General features: G+C 36.5%; 1 protein-coding gene across 1 annotated transcript; it reads left to right on the forward strand.

Moving 5' to 3' along the window:
* Window positions 1–60: 60 nt before the first annotated feature.
* CIMIP6 (ciliary microtubule inner protein 6) lies at window positions 61–26,861 on the forward strand (the record flags this gene model as incomplete). Its single annotated transcript, XM_082642638.1, has 5 exons — window positions 61–106; window positions 3,612–3,822; window positions 11,749–11,902; window positions 25,532–25,647; window positions 26,493–26,861. The coding sequence occupies exons 1-5, from the start codon at window positions 78–80 to the stop codon at window positions 26,859–26,861; spliced, it is 879 nt and encodes a 292-aa protein (XP_082498764.1). The 5' UTR covers window positions 61–77.

Here is a 26,861-nt window from a genome sequence, read left to right on the forward strand (position 1 = left end):
GCCCCTTTCTTGTCAGGGCTTACTCCCTGGTCTTCCCGTGAGGCTCCTCATTGCCTCGTGGCAGGCCGTAGGAGCCCATGGAGGGAAAGGAGGATACGCAGCAGCAGTAAGTGCTGGGGTTTGTTTTTCTATTTCCCCTTCCGAAAAATGTTTTCCTACTTGGAGGGTTAAGTGAGATCCGAAAGGTGAGTCTTCGGGCCATCAGGGCTTTTCTTCTGCCAATCCCCTTCCTACCTCTCATTTCTAGTATTGAGAGCAATAATACTTTTTCAAACGCACTGTTTACTGGGCACCTACTATGTATCAGGCACTTTACATGCATAGCTTGGCCTAAAATTCTTGACATCATCTTAAATCATCCACTACTTCTCACACCCCACATGTAATTTATTAGCAAATTCTGTAGGCTTTACCTTTAAAATATATCCAGAATCCACCACAATTCATCACTTCCACCGTCATTACCACCCTGGCCCAAGGACCAGCGTCTCTTACCTGTACGCTGCAGAAGTCCTTGCTGCTCCCCTCGCCCCTCTGCAGCCTCCTCAATGCAGTCTTCTGAGTGGTCATTTTACAACATAAAGTTAGATCACGTTCTCCCTTGGCCATTGCAGAGGAAAAGCTAAGGCTCTTACAGCGGCCAATGGGGCCTACACAATGTGCGCCTTTGCCTCACTCGGTCTTGTCTGCTCCTTGCCCCCCTCTCCTCCAGCACTGACTCCCTGCAACATCTGCCGTGGTTTTCAATGTGTGGTCCCCAGAACAGCATCAGCATCACCTGGGCGCTTATTTGAAATGCAGTTCTCAGGGGCTTCCCTCCACAGGCTTACCAAATCAGAAACTCTAGAAGAAGGGCATGATCATTGAGTTTTAACAAGACCTCCAGGTGATTCTGATGTACCCTAAATTTTGAGAACTATTAAATCAAGCAGCTTGTTACAGCTTGTTATGGTGTGGAGCCAGGGGTATGTGCTTCCAAACCTGTATTTTTGTCACTAAAACAGTGGTTCTCAAATTTTAACATACATGAAAATCACCTAGAGAGCTGGTTAAAACAGTTTCCTGGGAACCTTCCCCAGAGATTATGATTTAGTAGGCTGGGAATGGGACTTGTGAATATGTATTTCTGACAAGCTGACAATTGATGCCAGGGCTGCTACTCCAGGAACTACGCTTGGAGAAGCACCGTCCTGAGGTCAGGTGCTTCTGCTTCCAGGCTTTGGCATTTACACTTCCCTCTGCTGGGATGTGCTTCCTTAGATATCCACTTAGCTCTCTCCTCTCTTTCCTGTCTTTTTTCAGTTGCCACCTTCATAACTCAGCCTCCACCTTATCTAAAAATGCCACCTACCTCCCATATACATGCACTTCTTTCCCCTATTCCCTGCTTTAAGTTTGTCCTTAGTACTTAACACCATCTAACAAACTATATATTTTACTTTTTATTTCTCAGCTGCCTTTACCCCCTAGAATGTAGGCGCTGTTTCTTTTGTTACTCCTTATCCTCAGTGCCTCAGACAGCACTGGACACATAGTAAATATTTATTGAAAGAATGAATGAATGAATAAATAAATAAATATTTATTGAAAGAATGAATTATTTAATGTTATTCTCACATGTCTCACCATAGGTATTATTGTCCTTATCATGCAAAAGATTGGAAACCAAGGCTCAGATAGTAAATGGCAGAGCTGGGATTCCAACCCAGGTCTGACTTATTTCAGAGCCCATTAGTATTTTTAACTGTGCTTCCCTTCTAGTAAGAGATTACTACAGAACCCTGTATTTCACATTTATGAGTCAATCTGTAGCCACTCACACCACAAATCCTTCATCACATGAATGCATCAGTATGTGAACAAATAGCTACGGTCCTTTCCTTAAGGCCTGAGTCTAGTACAAATTTATTGTTGGGTTACAACTATGAGAAGCAGATGGAAAAAACTGATGCCAGAAGTCTACAGTGATAAATCAATTAAGGCCTTTTAAAAAATTCATCTCTGGAAAGATAACAGAAAAACCTTCAAAGTAATTTACACTTTACCAGTAATCATTTTTTCCAAATCCCTTGCAGAGAGCAACTTTTGCTGGGATGGAGAGAACTGGAATCCAAGGGTACTGAATGTCGTGTGTGTTTTGGATGAGGGTTGGGTGTGCACAGCTAACACAAAGCCAGAGTGAAAAACTAGTCCAGCAGATTCACCAGGAATGTGTAAATAGTATAATGCCAATCTGTTTACCTGCAACAATCAGGACACTTGTCCAGATGTTGGGTACATAATGATGAATGAAACCCGATCGTCACCTTAATGGAACTTACGGGCTTGTACAGGATTATTTGTAGTGCTTACTAGAACACGTAAACAAAAAGTAGGTACATAAATGATACATCGTAGTTTGTTATGAAAGAAATGAAAAAAGTACTAAAATAGAGAATACATGGAGTGGGGAGGGGGAAATCTAGGAAAAGTTTCTGAGGAGATGACTTCAGCTGAGACCTAAATGGTAATGAGCCAGCTGTTCAGGGAGCGGGGGAAGAGCAGATGCCCTGAGGGGAGAGGAGACTGGTGTGTTCCAGGAACTGCGAGTAGGCAGGCTGGCTGGAGAAGGGAAGGGAGAGAGGCTTGAGTGGTTGAAGAGATTAGCTGGAGCAGGGCCACACAGGGCCTCAGAACTGCGATAAGGAGGAAGTGTTTTATCGTAAATGCAGTGGAAAGCCACTGGAGGCTTTTAATTGAAAAAAAATGACATGGGGTAGAAGAGATGGACCTGCTTTGGTTTGAAGTAAGGTAGGGCCATGGACAAAGCTAAACAGAACTAATCACTTTCTCTATAAATTTCGAATCTTATTCATTCACCTTCCATGGGTCAGGACTTTGATTTTTTTAAATTTCTATGTAAAAAGAATCTAAATTCAAATATTTTGTTCTTGCCTTTACCTTTCAAGTATGCAAGATTTTAAAATACTCCTATTACTCCTTATTTAAAAGGAGAAAAATTTATAAACTATTTCTTTTAAAATATTTTTTAACATTTAAAAATTTCAATAATTTTTATTTTTGTTCCAGGGTAGTTATTAGAAGCAAAAAATGATGAAATTGAATTAGCTGTTCTGATGTCTGCACAGTGGTCTTTTCCTGAAAAGATAAATAATAGTGCTCATTTGTTAGCTTTTATAAGTTTGCCAGGTGAGCCTTTAAAATTAAATAGTTAACCTTGTCCAGATAGCTAAATATACTAGGTAACTAACTCTTAAAGAAGGTGAGTTAAGATTAGCATGTAACTTAGGCACATGAATAAATACTGTAAACATAATTTGTAAGAATGATTAAATCACTACTCTTTCTTAACTCCAAGCAAATGAATCTGTACACTACATTGGTATATGGTAATAAATAATCACTATTAACACAAATCTCTTTATCTTTTATATAATTTTGAATGAGAGGATACCCTCCCAAATTTTAATTGCACCAGCCCCTAATAGTTATTAATAAAGTCTAAATTGTCTTGACACTTGAAATATATTTAAATCTAATTTTATGTAATTATGACTCAGCACTGAAATGCTCATTGGATAAATGATATACTATTTAATTCTGTTTTTCAGACAGCATGAAATAGAAGATGTTGGTATACTGTATGTAACTGAAAAAAAAGAAGAAACGAAACATGAAAAAAAGCCTGGAAAAAGTATTCAACATTCAAAACCATGTGTTGGGAGAGGACGTGTATATTATGCTAAATTCATTAACACAAATGTAAGAACATGCAATGAACCAGTTCCCTACATAGATCCCAAAAACGAGCCAGATGATCAGGTTGGATTGATGTTCATTATTTACAAATATACATTTAGATTCAGAAGTGTTTTGCAGGATAATTTTGTCATAAACTACTTAAAGGATGTGACAGATCTCAGACTAATATTTTTTATAATCCAATAGTTAAAAGCAGTAAGCTGGAAGTATCCTCACTGATAATTTTGCATACAAACTATATATATAGGGAAGGAATCCAAATAATTGTTTTTCTAGATCGGGTCAGATTATAGTCACTCAGCGGTGCTTGTGGGTAGGAGGGGTTATTTTTATTTTTATTTTTTTGCGGTACGCGGGCCTCTCACTGTTGTGGCCTCTCCCGTTGCAGAGCACAGGCTCCGGGCGCGCAGGCTCAGCGGCCATGGCTCACGGGCCCAGTCGCTCTGCGGCACGTGGGATCTTTCCGGACCGGGACACGAACCCGTGTCCCCTGCGTCGGCAGGCGGACTCTCAACCACTGCGCCACCAGGGAAGCCCCAGGAGGGGTTATTGAAGAAATCTCTAATATTGTATTTGTGACAGATAATATAAAAATTTCCCATGATACTCAGTAATTCAGATACTTTCTATAAAATAGCTACCGTTTATTGAAAGTGTATGAAGTGCTAGGAATGAGATAAGTGTTTTGTATAAGTTATATCCTTTAATCTGCACAACTTCTAGGAGGTATTATTGGAAATAGTTTAGATGATAACATGCTCTAATATAGTAAATTAACATACCTGAGATTACATAGTAAGCAAATGTCACAGTCATGTTTCTGATCCAGGACTGTTGGTTTAGACAAATCACACTTTTATTCACTATCATATTAAATATATTCCATTCTTTTTTTTAGAATCAGGTTCGTTGAGGTATAATTTATTGTATTAATTTCCTATGTTGCTGTTACAAATTACCACAAACTTAAACAATGGCTTAAAGCAACACAAATTTATTCTCAACAGTTCTGAAGCTCAAAAGTACGTAATCAATCTCATTGTCTATTGGGAGAGCTGGTTCCTTCGGGAGGCTCTAAGGAAGAATCCATTTCCTTGCCTTTTCCTCCTTCTAGAGGTTGCCTGCCTTGGCTCATGGCCTCTTCTTCAAAGCCAGCAACATACTATCTTCAAATCTATGACAGACTTCCCTGCCTCCTTCTTCTAAGGACCCTTGTTATTATATTGGGGTCCTCCGAAGAAGTCTGGGATAATCTCTCCTTATCAAGATCCTTAACTTAATCACAGCTGCAAAGTCCCTTTTGCCATGTAAGCTTAGATGTAGTTGTGATTTAACTCAACATTTAAATGGAGATTGCTTTTCCTGAGCTCTCTTTACACTGATAACATCAACTGTTCTTGTCACGAAACAGCACACCATGGCCCTGTGTGTGAATGTGAGAGCTTCTGGGGGCAGAAATTCCTGTAGTCAAATATGCTTTAATATCATGTAGTAAACCCTTACAAGGGGATTTTTAAGGCTATTTTGTTTTATAAACAAATAATTATTGAACATTTAAAAGATATTGATAGAACATGCCTCTGGGGGAAATAAATGTGGTACAGAAATCCAGCTTAGTGAAGTCCTCATAATTCTTGCAAAAGTTAATGAATGACTCTCCTGAGCTCTAGTTCAAGGCCAAGTTTAAACCAAACTGTTAACCCATCCTGAACCCCATAAGGAAAAGAAGCTGGTTTGAGAAGAGAAATATGAAACAAAGAAATTTAAAAATAAATCTAATTTTCTCTTGTTCCTACTTTGTAGGTGTCTTGAAAAAAATAAATGTACAGAAGTGTTAGTAGCTTGCTCTATCAACAAGACTGGGTGATAGCAGCAGTAGAATCTTTGTTTATTAGTGCTCAAAGCTCCATGAGTCAAAGACCTTAAACAGGTGGTGAAAGTGAGTTTGAAATGAAGTAAGAGGATAGGTAAGAGAGGTTCACAGTGGCTGAACGAGGAGGGCTGAACAAGGAGGTACAAGGATCAAAGATGCATAACGGAGCTAAGTGTTCACGTTGGGCGTGGAGTGAAGGGAATGGTCATTTTTAAACAAAACTAAACCTACCCCCTCCAACAACAACAAAAAACCCTTAAATGTACTCATTTCCAAGTACCCAAGGAGTAATAAAGAATGCTCATTTCACATATTTGTAAACTTTGTTCTTTTATTTAAGATGACAGTTTTCTTTTTAAAGGTTAGCTTGGTTTAAAAAAATTAACTGGGCTTTCTATCTAGCCCAGAGATAAACCCATGCACATATGGTCACCTTATCTTTGATAAAGGAGGCAGGAATGTACAGTGGAGAAAGGACAGCCTCTTCAATAAGTGGTGCTGGCAAAACTGGACAGGGACATGTAAAAGTATGAGATTAGATCACTCCTTAACACCATACACAAAAATAAGCTCAAAATGGAGTAAAGACCTAAATGTAAGGCCAGAAACTATCAAACTCTTAGAGGAAAACATGGGCAGACCACTCTATGACATAAATCACAGCAAGATCCTTTTGGACCCACCTCCTAGAGAAATGGAAATAAAACCAAAAATAAACAAATGGGACCTAATGAAACTTCAAAGCTTTTGCACAGCAAAGGAAACCATAAACAAGACCAAAAGACAACCCTCAGAATGGGAGAAAATATTTGCAAATGAAGCAACTGACAAAGGATTAATCTCCAAAATTTATAAACAGCTCATGCAGCTCAATAGCAAAAAAACAAACAACCCAATCCAAAAATGGGCAGAAGACCTAAATAGACATTTCTCCACAGAAGATATACAGACTGCCAACAAACACATGAAAGAATGCTCAACATCATTAATCATTAGAGAAATACAAATCAAAACTACAATGAGATATCATCTCACACCCGTCAGAATGGCCATCATCAAAAAATCTAGAAACAATAAATGCTGGAGAGGGTGTGGAGAAAAGGGAACACTCTTGCACTGCTGGTGGGAATGTGAATTGGTACAGCCGCTATGGAGAACAGTTTGGAGGTTCCTTAAAAAACTACAAATAGAACTACCATATGACCCAGCAATCCCACTACTGGGCCTATACCCTGAGAAAACCATAATTCAAAAAGAGACATGTACCAAAATGTTCATTGCAGCTCTATTTACAATAGCCCAGAGATGGAAACAACCTAAGTGTCCATCATCGGATGAATGGATAAAGAAGATGTGGCACATATATACAATGGAATATTACTCAGCCATAAAAAGAAACGAAATTGAGCTATTTGTAATGAGGTGGATAGACCTAGAGTCTGTCATACAGAGTGAAGTAAGTCAGAAAGAGAAAGACAAATACCGTATGCTAACACATATATATAGAATTTAAGAAAAAAAATGTCATGAAGAACCTAGGGGTAAAACAGGAATAAATACAAAGACCTACTCGAGAATGGACTTGAGGATATGGGGAGGGGGAAGGGTAAACTGTGACAAAGTGAGAGAGAGGCCTGGACATATATACACTACCAAGCGTAAGGTAGATAGCTAGTGGAAAGCAGCCGCATAGCACAGGGAGATCAGCTCGGTGCTTTGTGACCGCGTGGAGGGGTGGGATAGGGAGGGTGGGAGGGAGGGAGACGCAAGAGGGAAGGGATATGGGAACAGATGTATATGTATAACTGATTCACTTTGTTATAAAGCAGAAACTAATACACCATTGTGAAGCAATTATACTCCAATAAAGTAAAATAATAAAATAATAAAAATAAAAAATAAAGTATAGTGAAAAAAAATTAAGTGGCTTATAGTAATACTGGCTTTAAAATATAAGTAAAGAAAATAAAGTTGCCTAAATATTTCAATTGACATATATCTGTTGTCTTATGTATTTTGCTAAGAAAATATCTTTAGAATACCAGATTGGTCGGTTTTATTTATTTACAAGATTTTTAAATGAAATAATCAATTATACAGTTCTACATAGGGACATAAAATTGGTGGTGCTAGAAGAAATAAAAAGGAGCTTTAGCTCAGTTATTTCCAATGAATACTAATTTGGTTGTCTGTGTTTTTAAATATTAGTAAATATTGATATTTCAAAAAAGATTATACTGGGTCAGTATTTTCCAAAATGTATTTTTTTGGAGCACTAGTCCTTGCCAATGTGCTCAATAAAATAAAGTTCCGAAGTCAGATATGTTTTGGAAAACATGTATTTTTATACACCCTTCTCAGAGCTTCACAATTCACATTAGTAGATAAAGGTTCTTGAGAAATCCTGTGGTAAACTTGTTTAACTCAATATTTGTCAAATTTCTTTAACTATGGAAACCTCTTTTATATAACACCTATTAATATGCTGCAGAACCAGTGTTCCACAGAACACAGTGCAGGAATAACTGTTATTGTGGACTGTTATTATGAATTGCTTAAAAAGAGGTATTTTTCAGCATTCTTTCTGGTCCACAACAAAACATAGAGGAACATAGATACAGTGTAACTCTAGTGTTTGCTATAACACAACAAATTTTTTAAAGCCACTGAGCTTTACTAAAAGAAAAATTGATACTCTGTGTAAGGTGTTGTCAAAAGTCCACATTTCCCTAGGAATCCATAAAGTATAATTTGATGTCCACAGATCACCACACCACCACGAGCAGCAGCAGCCATCTTGGCCAGGGTGCCACAGAGCTTGGCACACCACCTCTTATATTCTCTTAACTGGTTCCTCCAGGATACCCCACTTACTTTTTACTACATTTCCCCTAGGATTCTCCCTTAGTTTCCCAAAGAATGGAAGTAAGTAATGTTTACTGATGCATTTCTGAAGGCAAAGGGCTGACAGAAGTATAACATAAAGAGCGCCGCACGGTGGTTTCCAAATGTGGCTAAGGGGCCCACAGCACAATGGTTCTTAGGCCTTCCAGCAGCCAGGGTTATAGGGAGCCTTGTCATCAGGAATCACCAGGCACCTCCCTACCATGGAGCCCCAGTGACAGTCATCCTGTGGCAGGAAAAGAGACAGGCTTTGGCCTGGAAGGGAGGACTTCATCCTCTCTCTGGGTGCAAAGTTTTGGGAACAACTCTTTCTGTAGGCAGAACCCCCTCTACAATCTGCAAGATGTGGTCTGACCCCCAAAACCTAGGCAAAGCAATAACATAGAGGACCTTTCCCGGTTTGGTTTATTTAATCATAAATAATTCCACATGCACCTCTCAATCCAATGTAAGTGATGGTACACAGAGCAGTAAATTTTTATCCTTAGTCTTTCTCTTCGGTGTGAGGTGAAGGAAAAAAATAAACCTCTGCCTTTACCTTTTGTCTTATAATCTCTCTGAGCAAATGCTTGGACCAAAAAGGCATGCACATGTGCCTGGGTGCATACACACTCTCTTCCAGGAAGGAACCAGACTTTTCAGGCATAGAGCAACTATCCAGAAATAGAAAAGATAAACACAACAGTTTTTGAACTGTAGCATTTCATTCTCCTGAAGTGAAGATTCATCCAATTGACAACACTAATCAGAACACTCACCAACTATAAGGGTCTTGAAGTCATCAATCACACTTCAGAAAAAACTGCTTATTATTTCCTTTATACGTATTTGTGAAACCAAAGAGACCATTTTGGTAAAATTCTAAATTCAAGTCTTCTTGAAAGGTGAATTATCCCTGCTTTAAGGTAGCTTTTGCACTACACTCTTGTTTAAGAAAAAAATTGAAGTCTGCCAGACATCGTGGTTCACTTATTCCAGAGTCACTTCTCCAGTAACTTGGACGTTAGCAAAATAAGTTTCAGATCAACAAAATAAGATATAAAGAGTACGCCTTAAAACCTTGTCATAGAGGATTTCTCAGGATATTTACTTAGAGCCTCTTTATTTTTATTTTTGAAATAATTTAAATAAATTTGTGTTTATCTGGCTTTGCCTTCCACAGCAGATTTCCCATAGCAATGTAGCACAGAAATTAGAGGCATGCACAGACAAACGACAGACTGAATTGAGGCGGCTCTGCTACCTGTTAGTGATATACCTTGGGGAAGTTACTTTATCTCCCAGCAGTTTTCTCATCTGTACAGTGGGTGTACCCACCTCATAGAATTGTGATGAGAATAAGTGAGAAAAGGCCTAGACCTTGGAGCATAATAAGCACCGTGGTAATCACAGAGTAGGGAAGAGCTGCAAGAAGCAGGCACTCTGACAACAGTAAGACGTGACTATTTTGAGCCAGAGAGTGAAAAGACACCATCTGTGTAGTGATATGTTCTAGAATTCCTAGGATCTACATCAAGTAGATGTAATTCACCTTTAAGTCCATTCTGAAAAACGAGGCATTGGCCGATCTTTCCTTCTCTCCAAAATTCCCCACTTCCTACATTTCCTTGATTTCTGCAAACATTCATTTTTACCCCTGGTTACAGGTTGTCATTGGCCTAGAAACTGGCCCTCATTTCCAGTTGCAAAGTGAGTTCTGACTCTGTCTTCGTCTGTGCAGGGCTTAGTGCTCTCTTTGGTTCATGTCCATCCCATCTTTTTCAGTTTGAAGATAACTTCCCTTAATGAAGAACCTAAAGTTGAAGAGCTCTGACTTTCAGCTCTCAGCAGGGTACTCTTCTCCAAATTCTAAGCCTTCCCTTGATTTCTTGCTGCAAAAGAATTTTTTCCCACAGAACACCCTATTTTTGCTGCTTGGTATATCTCATGAATCTAAGCTTCTTGACAGTCTCCTGACAAGCTGACTCCGTTAAAGTGTTTCTCCTTTGAATGTGATTTTGTGCACTGCTTGTACACACACCTGTCTCCTTGAAAACTAAGCTCATTTGAAAGCTAACTGCCTAGGTAGCCACACAAGTTTCTTTAGATGCCTCCTTCCTTTTATATCAATGGAGCTTCAATTGTATTTTCAGAATTTAACTTATTAGAATCTCATATTTATCCACCTTGAATCATATTTTAAAGTCTCTGACAATGCAATCATAGTTGATCTTTTAAAAGGCTGATCTCTTCCCTTAAAGCCCCAGGTAGGTGTTGGAACATACCCAAGGTTACTTTCATTCTCTAATATCCAAGGACTCGGAGGTGTCAAGGTCCCTTTTCCCAAGGTTCTCTTCTACCTGATCAACCAGATTAAAAAAAATTTTTTTAGTCAGTACGAAGTTGAGTAACAATTCACCTCACTGCTTTCTGAACTTCTAAGAGATCAAACGCGCTAACGAAGAAGCTTCATTTCCTGCATACTTAGTTCAGGTTTTATTATCAGAAATTCAGTAACATTGGAGATATTTCTGCTTAGAACAAAGTTTCTCAAACTGAATCATTAGTGGGTTATAAATCAATGTGGACTGCAACCAGCATTATGAGATGAAATAGAAAAGTAATATAATAGAAAAATAGCCAAGTGCACTGCATGTAGTAAGAATAAGTATTGTTTTGTGAAACCTCTAGTTTTATGTATATGTATGCAGTGGGTATTCTTGCATGACATAAAATGTATTTCACGGTGTGGGTCATGGACTAAAAACTTTGAAAACCACCATCTTAGATGATAATACATTATTTGTATTGCCATAATGAAAAGTATAGAATATAAGTTTTAGATTAAATCATGTTTACTATATACATATGCATACGTGTGTACATATGCATACGTGTGTACATATGCATATTTATATATACATAAATGGTAGTACAAAACATAGAAACATAACTATTTTGTTGATTTTTACCATTCCATCTGTTGATAGAAGGTAGTTTAAGAAATTAGCAGCTGTATTTCAGCTAAAATTATATGATAATGCATTTTTAGGTGCCTCTTAGGAAATACAGTCTTTATGAAAATATATTTAGTCCTAGATTTCAGAACTCCATTTTAGTACTAGAAAATCCAATAACTTGTTTAATCAAATTACTGAGCATCAAACACATGAAAATGAAAATGTCCTACAGTATCCAATTTTGTGTTTCCATTTTTTTTTTCCATGAAGGGTGACTGGTGGTCACATGGTAAAGGACTGGAAAATCCCTTCCAACCACCTTATGACACTAAGAGCACCCAGAGGAGTGACTTTAAAAAACCAACATGTCCATTTGTTTCTCCAGTCAAATACAGCAAGTTGCAAATGCCTTCTTATGGAATAGGTAAGGTTAGCAGTTCTCCACAGTCTCAGGTTACTGCTATCAAATTAAGATGTATTATATGTGCTTGCACCTCCTAGGAAAATTAGTCCTCTACAGGAGTTGAAAATATACATGCAGCAAGTGCAGCCCTTGACAAGTTTGTTCCTTATCCCTTCCTAGTGGATAACTTAGCTCCACATATGTTTAATACAACATAATAAAAATTGTAATGTTCATTGATAACACCAGCTTCCAAGTCAGAAATTTAGTAGCATTCTGCTCATTATTGCTAGCAAACTTTAAAAATTATAACTGTTAGGCAACACTATAGGGCAGTATTTTTCAAAGTGCGCATGGAGGGGCACTGGTTTTTGTTGTTTGTTTTTGTTTTTTAATTTTTGAATTTTATTTTATTTTTTTTATACAGCAGGTTCTTATTAGTTCTCTATTTTATACATATTAGTATATACATGTCAATCCCAATCTCCCAGTTCATCCCACCACCACCACCACCACCCCCACCCCACTTTCCCCCCTTGGTGTCCATATGTTTGTTCTCTACATCTGTGTCTCTATTTCTGCCCTGCAAACTGGTTCATCTGTGCCATTTTTCTAGGTTCCACATATATGTGTTAATATACAGTATTTGTTTTTCTCTTTCTGACTTACTTCACTCTGTATGACAGTCTCTAGATCCATCCATGTCTCTACAAATGACCCAATTTCGTTCCCTTTTATGGCTGAGTAATATTTCATTGTATATATCTACCACATCTTCTTTATCCATTCGTCTGTCGATGGGCATTTAGGTTGCTTCCATGACCTGGCTATTGTAAACAGTGCTGCAATGAACATTGGGGTACATGTGTCTTTTTGAATTATGGTTTTCTCTGGGTATATGCCCAGTAGTGGGATTGCTGGGTCATATGGTAATTCAATTTTAGTTTTTTTAAGGAACCTCCATACTGTTCTCCATAGTGGCTGTATCAATTTACATTCCCACCAACAGTGCAAGAGGGTTTCCTTTTCTCCACAACCTCTCCAGCATTTGTTGTTTGTAGATTTTCTGATGAGGGGTACTAGTTTTTATGATGTTTATAGCTACTGCTCAAAAAACAGGGGAAGTCAAATAAGTTTTGGAAAAACTGAATTTATAAAGTTAAACAGTTTTGTGTGTGTGTGTGTGTGTGTTTTACTACAGAACTCTTAAAACCCTTATTCTAAGCATAAGCATAATGAATTTCCAAGAAGAGGAATAAAGAATACTATGTTTTCCCAATATTGACAACTTTACCTTTTTTCAGATCATCTCACATGACTGGTATCCCACAAAACGTAATATAGGAAATACTGTTCTATACAGTATTCATACATTTTGAGATCTAAAATTTGTTTTACCTGACAATATCATTACAATAATCTAGGTTTTTCACATTTATTCAAGTTGTATCTGTTTCTTAACCCAGTACTACTCATCTCTACTGCAGGAGTAGAATTTTTAGCAAGTCTTAAAGAAGTGCAGGATCAAGTCCAAACAAAAATGTATTTATTGAATACCCGCTCTGTTCTCACCCCATACAAAAGTTCACGAGATAAACATCAAATTTTCTGAACACGACAGTAGGCAGTGAAGGTTACTTTTAGACATCAACAGTCCCTCAGTTTTAGCCTTCTGGCCTCTGTGATTGGCCAGTCTAGTTAAGGATACAAAGGGCAGCTAGATTGAAGGTCAGGATATTAGAAAATGGTCATATTTAACATGATTTCCACCTCAAGGGTGGTAATTAATAGGGAGGGCCAACTATTAGATAGTCTGTAACAATTGGCATCTCTTTTAGAAAGGTAATAAAATTTCCAATTCTGATTCAAGATGGTAGACTGAGCACAAACATCTAAATCCCCTGCCTCCCAAGACCCTATCGAATGATAGCAAAGCAGTCAACCCATAAAGGGCCCATAAAGGTGAAAAGAATGGAAGGAAGAGCTTTCTGGATTTTGAGAAGGAATGGAAGACTGTTGATGGATAAAAAAGAACAAAGAAGCAATAGCCTAGAATATACAGAAGGAGGTGCAGTGAAGAAGAGCCAATCTGCCTGAAAACAAAACAAAACAAAACAAAACAAAAAGTATCTGAAGGCTCAGTCAGCAGACAAAGCATAACAGAAATGCAGGAGGGGAGAATCAGAGGGTTAGTTGAAAGTCTGTTTCTTAAATAACTGCTCCAGTCATGAGCACTCTACCCTCTCCCAACATTAAGAATGCTAGAGCCCATTGTCTCAGCTAGATGTCAACTACCACACTAGTTACTTTAGTATTTCAAACTGGTCTCCTATCCTATTCTTAATTTATGAATGGCAACCAAAGATTAGAATTATGCCAAATTATATATTTTTTTAGGTCTGGAGGATAAAATCAAGGAAATATCACAGAACATAAAACAACAACAACAACAAAACCTTAGAAAATATGAGAGAATAAAAGCAAAATGGAGAATCAGTCTTGGAGGTCCAACTTTTCTGGAGCTCCAGAAAAGAGTAAAAATGAAGGTGAGATAATTATATCCACACATAACATCTATTAAGCATATACTATTTGCCAGGTACTTTATGGAACTTTCTAAATGTTTACTCATTCAATTCTCACACCAACCCTATGGCATATAATAGTATAGTAATACTATTAATACTCTCATTTTTCAGATGAGAAAGCAAGCACAGAGTTTAAATAATTTGCCCAAGGCTACACAACAAATAATTGGTGTTTGAACTTAGTCTGACTCTAGTACCTATAAAAATAACCAGTACTCTACACAGCTTCTAGAAAAATAATAAGAAGATAGTTTCCCAACATAAAGAAGAGCCATTGAAAGGGTCTACTGAGTGTATCTAAGTATGAAGGGAAAAAAGATACACACCTATACATCATTATGAAATTGCAAAACAATAATTATAAAGAGAAGATTCCAGAAGTTTCCATTAAAAGAAAACTAAGTCACCACCTAAGGAATAAGTATATGGAATCAAGCAACACGGACGGAAGAGCACAATGGAGCTAATGTCTTCAAAGTTCTCAGGGGAAATCATTTTTAACCTAGAAAAGAGGATTTATTTGACATGTACACTAGAACCTTTTTTTTCCCCAAGTGGCACTGGGCATTGGACCCACTGAGAAAGAAATGTAGTCCTAGCACCACATTTGGCTCTTAAGTGAATAAAATTCATATAATTATATTTTAAGTGCTATTTAGTAGTTAACTTTTAGTGTCATTCTATAGACACAATATGGAAAATGTAATTATGGTTACAGATCAGAATTATGTTATCAGCTTTAAGAAGAAAAATAAATATACAGTTGACAGAAGATGGGAAGTAGAAGAGGAGAAGGGTGCTAATATCACTATTTAACATATGAGTCCTCAAGAGAGACTACCCAAAATAGATGAAACACGGAATAGAAGATTAAGGCTGAAGTCAAAGGAATTAATACAAGTACCAATTTCTCTCTCCAGCCCTGGCTTCTTTCCTGAGCTTCAAGCCTGCATATCCAACCAACTACTTAACATCTCTTCTTGGATAATTAATCTCCTTTTCAAGCTTAACATGGCTAGAATAGAACATTTCATTTTGCCCATCCAAACCTATCCCCCCATCTCAATTAATGTCATTTCTATTCCCCCAGATGCTCAAGTTTTGATACCTAGAAGTCATTCTAAAACTCCCTACCCTCTACAGCCAATCCATCTTGACACCTCTATCTCCAAATTCTATCCCAAATTATCTTACCAATGTAGTGAAGCCACTACTATCCTGCTTCCTTTCTTCCTCCTCCATAATGTTTTCCACACCATCGTCAGACAGATCTTTTAAAAACATGAAGGACATCACTCTTCCCCTTTGGAGGCTTTAGCTACTTCTCACTGTTTGTAGAGTAAATTTCAAATTCTTTGCCATGGCCTACATGGTCCTATTTGACGTGCCAAATCTACCTAAGTCTCCTATTGCTCCTGATAGCTTGGTATGGGGATTTAGAGAAGGGGCACATAACTCAGACCAAGGAGGTAGAGAATACTCTCTGAAAGTCATGCTTGTTTCAGAACCAGTTTATGCCTGTGTACTTGTTACTGTATTTCTATAACTTAATTACATATTATAAATTAAAATCTGAGTAAGAAAAAAAGCAGTTGTTTCCATAAAACATTCAAAGTTGAATACTTTACAAAGACTTGCTAAAAGGTTAATCACTAACTTTAAAAATGCTAATTAAGCATGGGTAAAATAACTATAAAAGAAGAGCTAGAGTGAATTTTTTAAATCTTGAAAGACGCTGTACTCATTTTCCTTCAAATGCATCCTTAAGTTTCCATTCTGTGTTAAAGAAACGGAAAATGAAAAGGATACATTAGGGGTGTGGTTTGTGCAAGAAATACAAAGTGGAATTCCAACCAACAGACACTTCCTCAAAGAAAATGCCTTTGCACTTCAATAAAATTTTGGTGAATGAACTGGTTAAAGGAAAATAAGTATGGTTTACATAATTTTCTATGATTCTTTCCCTTAACTGACTTTTTTGTTAACTAACCAGTCAGGTCTCAGTACTTTCTCATAAGGAGCAGTTGTTTCCTCTCTAGTTCAATAAGGGATGTGGTGGAAGATGAGACAGAAAGATAGGCTTTGTTCTAGGATGATCAGGCAGGGCCCGGCCATTTCATAAGGAAACAACCATAATCAGTGTCTGTAGGCATGTCAATTTTCCCTTAGAGGAATCCTCCAAGCCCCTGCCTGGAGTGGAGGACAGAAAATCTGGGAGTCCCTCAAACAATCTTCAGTTTACAGCTTCGACTTGTACCAGTTCCCATGCTCCCTGCCTCAGAAGCATCTGATGCCTCCAATTCCCGAGCCTCACTGGAAGGCTGTGGCATGAATTGGCTTGATTTTCACCCCCCCTCCTCCTCCACAAGCCCTTAGCTTCCAGTTTACTGGACTCTACTCAACTCAATTGCCACTTATCCATCTGCTTTCCAGCTTCCAAATTTGTTAATATCTTTGTTCGCATTTAGTTCTCTTTTTTCCTTAAGGCTTTAAGCCCTTTTAATTTCTTTACTATCATTGTACTATCTTCTTCCTCTCTCTCTCTGTCTCTGTTCTTTTACTGGTATTTCTCATTGCCAAAATCATTATTATATTCCAGGTCCTACCACTATGCCCAGACTCAACAAATATTTATTGATTAGTTTAATGATAATTACATATTATTCAACAGATTAAAGTCATAATGTAATTTTAACTAATATACACACCACAATATGAACATGCAATTTATTCATATTTTAGATGGTGTTTGGGTACTAGATGAGAATGATATTTAAAAGAAAATATTTTATGTAACATTTAAAAATATGTATATAAACTAGTCTGTGTATGCCAGATTTTTAATGTATATATATATGTGTGTATACATATATGCATATAGACAGAAAATGTGTATATAAACATGTATTAATAGCAAAAGTCATCTCATAGTCATTCTGTTCCATCAGCCCACTTAATTACGCCTGGTTTTTGGCATTTCAGCAATGTCATCTTGTACTGATAATGAAAGTGCCCTTTATGTCTTGTACCACCACACAATTTCCTGGCTGCCATCCATGGTCAGTTCAACAAACGGCTATGCTCCATCATATCTGAGTCCCTGTAAGAATGAGTGTTCACTTTGGGTTTTATATAATAAAACTTTATAAATTGGAAAAGCTGATCTAATTGGTAAAGGAGGTGTTTCATACTTAAATAAAACTTCAGCTGTTTATCAATTACTTGATATTTTAACATTCTTTAAAATTGTGAATTCAGATACGGTGCTAAAAATATTTTTCTAAAATAGGTTTTAGTTTGTGTTGCTTCTTTTGCATCAGGTATAACATAATGATTTCTTGCTACAGTTGTATTCAAGTTTCTCTTTTCACTGTATTGTGAAAATCTGTACTGTTATTTTTACATTAATAATCCTTTTATGTAAGATGAAAATAAATACTACTTAGAAGAATGGGGTTTCTAATAGAAAAATAATACTAATGAATGTTTTTAAGTAGATACAAATGAAAAGTTAAGAAAATTTCTCAAAACAAAAGCTGCTAAATCCGCATCAATATGAGGAGCAAGTTGTGTGTTTGAATAAATCCTGGCTTTGTTGATAAAATATAGATGGCTAGACACCAACTTGTTTGGTGTATCCTTGTTTGGAAAATTCCTATTTTAATTAGAAGTTTCCAAGAAACAGAGAGTGGATTTCAAACATTCTTCATAGACTTTGGCTTACTTTTTGTAAGCCTCATCTAACAAGGCTTCTTTTAAGTAATTATTTTGGGTCCGATTTGAATTCTTGAGTAGAGTAACCACTAAGAACTTGAATATCTTCTTTGATGTTTTCCCACTTAGATGATCTTCACTATTGTGGGCTTCTTTAAAAATCACATATATTTGCATAAATGAACATGGTAGTTATGTCTACTTTTTTTTTTTTTTTTTTTTTTGCGGTATGCGGGCCTCTCACTGTTGTGGCCTCTCCCATTGCGGAGCACAGGTTCCGGACGTGCAGGCTCAGCGGCCATGGCTCACAGGCTCAGTCGCTCCACGGCATGTGGGATCTTCCCGGACTGGGGCACGAACCCATGTCCCGTGCATCAGCAGGTGGACTCTCAACCACTGCTCCACCAGGGAAGCCCCTTATGTCTACTTTTAATGGGTATAATGCCTGGGTAAGGAACTTCTTTCTGTAACAGTTATATTACCTTTCTTGCCCCTTTATTAGTCCCCATGAAGATATTTTTTTAAGTTATTATTTTCAAGATTCTGGGAGGTTCTATATCACTATATAAAAGATGATTCATTTTAATTGACTTCCTCTGAAGTCTTTCTGTTTGTTATCTGCATAACAAGTCAGTCCAACATTTAGTTGCTTAGAACAATCATTTTATTTGCTCATGATTCTGCAGTCTGGGCTGGGCTCAGGTGGGCAGTAGTGGCTGAATTTAGTTGGTAGGTTGTCTGGAAACTGAACTCAGCTGGGACACTGGAATGATTGGGCCTGTCCTTCTCCGTTTGGTCTCTGCATGTGGTTTCTCCAGCAGGGTAGATGGAACTGGCATAGTATTGCTTCTGCCACATCCTATTGGCTGAAGCTAATCACAAGGCCAGTGCACATTCACAAGGGGACTGTACAAGGATGCGAATACTGGGAGGCCTGATTCTCTGGGGCCACCAATGTAACACCTTACTTCAATGTCTTTAAATAGTCCTTTCCATGAGAGTTTAGGAATGGCCAACTCTTCACTTTTCTTTGTCTGAAAAGGTCTTTAAATTGCCCTCACTCTTTAATAGATGAAAGTATAGCTGGGTATAGAATTCTAGATTCATAGTTACTTAGCTTTTACACTAGGAAGGTATTATTCCATTGTCATCTGGATTCTATTGTTATGTCAGGTCTGAAAGCAGTCCAGTTGTTAATCCTTTGAAGGTAACTTGTTTCAGTAGAAGATTTTTTATGTTCTATGGGAGTCTTTGCATACAGAAAAGTTATTTATATTTATTTATGGTTAAATTAATATTTCTAGTTTTAACATTATAAATTTAAAAATATTTCTTTAAGCCCTTAATTTTTAAATATTATATAATATTAGAATAGTAAGTTTCACTTGTTCTTTGATGTTTAATTAACTCAGCTTGAACAAATGAAATACTCCTTAACAATGACTTATTTACAAACATAGTCAATTAAATTCCATTAATATTTTAAACAGCATTTGTTGATCTAATTATATTCTGTTTTCCTCTTAACACTTTAAATACCTAACAAGGAAAATGTAGAACTTTGACAATCAAAACCTTCCCAAACAATTAAAAAACTCTTGTAATAAGAATTAATAAGACCCTGATACATTAAAAAAAATTTAAAAATAAATAAAATTAAATTAAAAAAAAAACTTTCCCAAACAATTAAAAAATTCTTGTAAATCTAATAAATTAAACCTATAAATATAGTAAATACAGATATGTCAAACATTTTAATCCTGTTTATAAACTTAATCATTTCTTTAAAACTGTCAACACTAGAAAACTATTAGATCAAATTTTCTTCTGACATATTATATAACAAATTATAGATTTAATTGTATTTGCTTTATCATCTCTACATTTAATCCCAAACCTTCCCAAAATTAAAAGATTTATTGAATATTTATTTTAGAAGAACTGTGTTGGTTGGTAGAATACTGGTTTTGAATATTAGTAAAGTATTAAAGTATTTGTTTTGAAAAAAAGTTACCCTGTGACCAATCTTTATTTGTTACCCTATATGAAAAATATACAATATACTATTTGTATTAAATCTAGTTTATGGTGAGGTATTTTTGTTATCATTACAGAGGGCTTTTAATGTTGATAGAGATTTTGCTCTATGCATTTCTCTCACTAAGAAGACATCAATTTGGTAACTTAAATTCATCATACTTTAAGTTTTCCTTATAGTAGGTAGATATGACCTGTGTTGTCCAAGGATAGGTTCCTGTGTGGGAAATTGCTGGTATTGGATTCTAAGCAGGTAGGAGGCATAAAAGTTTCTAGTTTGGGTCAGCTTCTTGTTTGCCCCAACTATTATTGCCATTAAGGGCAGCTGCCCTGGTAAACAATTGCCCTTGATTGTTTTTGACAAATGCCTTTGGGGGAAAGGCTATTTACACTAAGAGAGGCTGAGTCATTGTCTATAAAGACAAGCCCTAGGAATGGAGTTTCCAAAGAACTGCCAGCCAGGTTAAATAACAATTCTTTGAGTTCATGTTTGTGGGAAGTTCCAAAGCCAGTGGTTCTTTCCAGTGGCTTCTAAGCTTCTTGCTGATTTTCACCATAAATTCAGGGCTGTTTGTTTCCAAGGCTTATGACAAGGTGGGGAGAGGGGCATGAAAACTGGGCCAAAGCCCTGCTTTTATTATAGAGATTAAGCCATTTTTCTTGAATAAATGCTTCTCAGATTGTTGCAAGCCTTTGGTTAATTTCCAAAGTTCTGAAAAAGTTGATTTTGATTATTTTTGTCAATGTTCTCATTGCTTTCACGGAGAAGCAGTTTTTTTTGGAGGTTTTTACTCTGCCATTCCCACTGACGTCCTATCCCTTTTAGTTTTCATGCTACAAATATTTTTTCCCAACCTATCATCTCTGTTAACTTTGCTCATGGTGTACAGAAATAAATTTTGATGTAATCAAGTTTATTAAGTTTTCACCTATGGTTTGTGCATTGGGTGTTTATGACGAGTTTTCCTACCCTTAGGTCACAAAAATATTCTCCTACATTTTCTTCTCTTGGTTTTATCATTTTACCTTCCATAATTATGTATTTAACTCTATAGCCTAGCTTTATGTGCAGTATTAAATAGGGAACCTATTCCATTTTTCTCCATGCAGTGAGCAAGTTTTCTGGATACCATCTACTAAACAATCTACACTTCTGTCATTAACTTGGGAGACCTCCTTAACCGTATGTTAGGGTTTCCTATATGAATATGTCTGTCTCTGAACTCAGTCCTTGGATCATTACTAAAATGTTTTAATGATATAGATTTTTAGCTTGTCTTAATATCTGATAGGGAAATTCCTCATTCTTTGCTCTTTTTGCAGTTAAGCTCTCGATTTATGGACCTTTATTTTTCCATTTCAACCTTGGAATTTATGACATTTCTCAAAATATCCAGCTAGAATTCTGATTGAGTTGTGTTGACATTATAGATTAATTTAGGAAAAACTGTCACCTTTACAGTAACATACTATCCCGTCCTGTCTAAGGGAATGGAAAGTCTATTCAGCTCAATTTTTGTCTTTGAGTTAAAAATTTTTCTCTATAGAGGTCTTGTGAAGTCTTACTTTCTAGAAACTTTATACTGTATAGTTTTATTGCTACAGGGACTGTATCTTATTTTTCCTTTTGTTTTCTAGTAGGTTATTTTTATTATAGCAAAATGCTTTTGATTTTTGTACACTTATCTGCTTGCCTTGCTACACCCTTATTCTCATTATTGATTCTAGTGGTTTTTCTATCCAGGTAATTATATTACCTACAAATAATGACAGTTTTTTCTTTTCCTTTGCAATCATTATACTTTTTTCATTTTTTATAATATTCACCAGAATCTCCATTAATATGTTAAACAGTAGAATTTTAGTTCTGAGTTATTATAGGTGTAATACTTATTTTTCTGTTCTTTAGTCATTGTCTTTTTAAGGAGGCAAAACGTTTTGTTATTTTCTTCCATATACCTTAGGCACCCTCCTTGATTTATTTCTATTCTTATTTGAGTTCTTCCTCTAGAAATTTTTTTGAAGTGGTCTGTTTATGGGGAAATATTCTGAGGCCTTCTTTGCCTCCCAGTATTCTTTAATTTTAATTTTGGCTTCATGGTTAAATGACAGTTTGGTTGGATATTAAAATTCCAGGCTTAAAGTTTTTTTCCCTTTAATATTTAAAAAATATTAATAAGTTATTATGTGTCCAATGTTGTCAAATTTGATATAAATCTGCTTCTTACTCCTTTGTAGGTAATCTACCTCTCCTCTTTGAAACATTTAGAATTTTTTCTTTGTCTCAGATGACCTTAAATTTCTCTATAAAGTGTCTTACATGTGAGTTATTTCTTATCTACCATGCAGGACTGGGAGGAGAGTGAGCCAAGTGAGAGGTCTAGGGTGCAAACTGTAAGGAGGCACTCACTCCCAGGATCATGCAAGTGCCTCCTTACATTTTGCATCCCATGAGCCTCACTTGCCTCATCTTACTCCTGGCCCTGCTACCTGTTTGGTAATCTATGAGCCCTTTCAATCTGAGGTCTTTGGGCTTTCTTTAATTCTTATGTATTTATCATCCTTATTTCTTTAAACATTTTCTTTTCTCTGTTTCTTTTTCTAGGTTTCCTAGATTCTAGTGTTGGTATTTCTACCATCAATGTCTCTTAGCTTTTCTATCTTTATTTCTTTATCCTTTCCAGATTCCTTTGGGAAAGTTTCTCAGTCTGATTTTCTAGTTCATAAATCTTTTTATCTCACCATTTCTACTTCAACTATTATATTTTTATTTCTAATATTTTACATGATTCTTTTTTACGACCTCTTATTCTTGCTTTATATTAAGGATACCTCCTGTACCTTTGAGTATATTTGTTATGCTTATTTTACTCTTGGTACATAGGTTCTAATAATTCTGCTTCACATAACGTACGTTTTAAATCTTATTGTCTTTCTTTTAAAGTGTCCCTCTAGTTTATCTTAGGTCATATTCCCCAAGGGGAATTATCAGCCCTGTGTGGGCAAAGGCTAAAGACCAGGGTCTGGCTTGTGTACCTCTCAATGAATTTAAGGAAAGAAGATGAAGGTCAGGCTGGAGAGGGTCAGGCCTGACAAAACCAGTTTTGACCATCTCCATTTGTTGTCCCTATTTGAGACCAATCCTCTACTCAGGGCTCCACTCCTTTCCCCTTTAAACTCCTAAAAAGAGTCATCACTGAGAGAAGGCAGTCTCTTGATGTTTTTAATCCACCAGCACTGACAGTTGCTCTGGGAGTGCTGGAGAAGGAAATGCCCAAGGGGCTGCATGCATCCATTTTCATCAGCTCCTTACCCTGGAGGGATTTCTGTGCTGCTCCAATGTTACTAAGTTGACAACACATGGCTAGACGGTTGCTGCCAGTTTCTGCTGCCGTGAGGCAAACAGTAATCTTCCCAAAGCAATGTGGGAGAAAGTCAAGAGCAGATTTTAAAAGCTCTCCCAACCTATTCTCTACTGTCTACATCTGATCTCCCTACCCTCCAGCCCAAGCTGCCACCAACCCTTCATAGCAGTTTACTAAACCCTTTGGTTTTCTCCCAGCATTTTGATAGTTCATCACATTCATGCTTCTCCTCTTCCATGGTTTCCCTTTTGTCAGGATGCAAAAGAGCTTGCCCCTTGCCTAACTTAGAAGTCCCTTTCTAATTTGACCCAGCATTCTAGAGACTTTATAAACACTGTCTTTAATCCTCACAGCTCTGAAAGCAAATTATTATTATCCCCATTTTAGAGAGAAGAAATTGAATCTCAGTGAAGTTAAGTGATTGTCCAAAGTGACACAACTAGGAAATGCAGTAGAGCTGGAATTTGAAAGCACGTCTATCTTATCCCAAAGCCCATGCTTTGGATACTCCATTAACCCCACCTGATTAATGCCTAAATTTAGAGCTGCTTCATTTTATTCAAAGAGTTACCAGACTATGTTCCTGGAAACACTAACATTCTGTGAGCCAGACCATGGCATTCACCCCAAAACTGATAGTCTTTTCTGACTTGGTGGAAAAATATAACTTATGGTTAGAATTTCTCAATGTAATAGTTGTCCACAAATTTATGTTGAATCTTTGGCACCTGCTCTCTTTTGTGTGCTAGCAAATCCTAAAAGAAAGGTAATGATTAAGTAGAAAATGAGTTTTTCCCTGCTAGCTAGAAAAGATTGCCATCTCACATTATGTAATATATAAATATTGGAATAATTATCATTCTAGCTAGTAAAATTAGTTTACATCAATGTCTGAATATTGAATTAAATTCATGAATGCTTAATAAATGTGAATTTACTAACATATTTTTCCTTCTTATATATTCTCCCTAATTTTAAAGTCATGGTTTTTCAAATTTAAATTTTATTTTTTAATAGTTAATACGGGCATACAGTACAAAATTCAAATGGTACAATAGGGAAAAGAGTGAAAGTGAATCCACCCTTCTCCACCTCTGTCCTCCAGCCAGCTAATTCTCTCCCCCTGCAACAACCACTGTTATCAGTTTCTTGTTATCACTCCATAGATACGGTAGGTGTACATATTATCTTATGTAGATATTTTTCTATAAAAGGGAAACATTTTAAATTTTTTCCTTGACAGAATTTTATGTCACTAAACTGGGTGTTACTCTGACTCCTTATATAACGTTGTGTGCTAAAAGCAAAACTGAAGTGAGTTTTTTAAATTATTAAAAATTTTAAACATAGAGAAACCAATATAATGAACCCCTATATAGCTATTACACAGATTGAAAGATTATTTTTAAGAGTGATTTTTAAAGAATTTAATACTCTCACAAATTTTCAGAGCCTTTGTCAATGGGAAATGAAAGGAATTGTGTGTTCAACTCTAAGTGCAGTAGCCCTGGAATCTTCCAGTTCATTTGTCAGTGCTAGCAGGGAGCAACTTACGCATAAATTTCTCAAAGCCTTTTCAGTAGTAAAAATAAGTTGAGAAATAAATTGTACTTATGCTTTCCCTAACACTTTGGTTAGTATATGTGCAAGAAGCAGATCTAACAGTTGATTTTTAAAAGCCATTATTACATTATTATTAGTTTTTAAAATTACTAGCAATTCCACATGTGGGGCTAATTTGGTTGTTTTCATTTGGTTCTTTTCATGGAGAAAGAATGATGAATCTATTATTGTATTATTTAGATGTGTTTAGGTAACCTTTCATACTTAAAAGAGTTTAGTTTCATTTACATTTTTGATAAAGCAAAAATATTATAAATACTGATTACATTTCCTTATACAAATCTTTTATCCTGACTTCACAAAATCTCTTTTTTTCCCCTTAGTTCCACTTGCCTCTCCTGATGCATCAGCAGAACTCCAAAAGAATTTTATAGAACGCATCTCTTTTTCACATCAATATGATGCCAGGAAAACACCCAATGAGCCCATCCGGGGAAAGGTGAGTCAGTATTTAGAATCAATTACTTAATACTTTATGATGGGATAGATTTATGGTAGAACTCTAATCCTTTCAAGTCATAATCATATTTCTCAAAGTTGATTTAAACAAACTAACATGGTTATTAGGAGGATAAAATCTTAACTACATGTCATAGTCAAAACTAAAGAATGATGTCATAATTTTGGATCAGTCTTTGGAATTTGGTTCAAATTATTAAAATCATTCACTTAAGGTAATATCAAAGCAACTTGCTAAATTTTTTGATATGCTTATGTATGTGTGTGGCAGGGGGATGCATATAAGTTTTATAAATTGAACAGTAATGTAATAGTCAATTGCTGGATTTTTTCCCAACTACAGATGTTTGTTTTCATATTTCACCATAGTTAATAATAAAAACATTTCACAACAACCATTGGTTGTTGGAAGTAATAGATGTTTATGACGCAATCATAAATCCTTAGGTCTATGAACTGCAGTTTCTATCGTATCCATAGCAACCTGCAGAGCAAGAAATGAAATTGGATATGAATAGTCTCATACAATTCAAATGACAGAAAAATTGAGAATGGGAGATAATGAGATGCCACTCCTTTGACTTTCTGTTTTTCCCTTCCTGTTCATTTTCTGGTGCACCCTTGTTCATAATTTGCTTAAATGGTTCACCAATACTTATTATGCTTCCGTCTTCAGTTTTGAACTAAAGTGACAGCCAATGAAGAGGCAGAGAAATAAGTGCCTGCTTCAATCAGGACTTGAGCTAATACATGAACTCAGGTCACAGCTGCATCTTCCAGCAACTTGTGTGCCCTGGTTAACGTCAACTTTGTTTTCCTTTCCAGCGACATGGAGTTTTTGTGCAGACAGAGATAAAACCAGGGAGTAGGCCAACAGTTCCTAAGAGACCAGAGGTATTACTGAATGCTCCAGGGTCATGCTCATCAGAACAGTCCAAAAAAACAGAGAAAGGAAACTCAGCGGAAAGCAAAATGATCTCACCCGGTCTCTGCCGACAAAATTCCCAGGAGTTGTTAGAGACTAAAACTCACTTATCAGAAACAGACGTCAGAGAGGCAGCCAACACATGTCCCAGAACTCTTGAGAGAAGGGAGAAGACTGCAGACATCTTTCAAATAACTGCAGTAAATGCTCTTCTCACCAGGCATGATTCTTTAAGTCCACCAATAAAAAGTCAGGATAAATCAGGATAA

The sequence above is a fragment of the Mesoplodon mirus genome (assembly GCF_964341445.2).
Source record: "Mesoplodon mirus genome assembly, chromosome: 14".
Classification (NCBI taxonomy): domain Eukaryota; kingdom Metazoa; phylum Chordata; class Mammalia; order Artiodactyla; family Ziphiidae; genus Mesoplodon; species Mesoplodon mirus.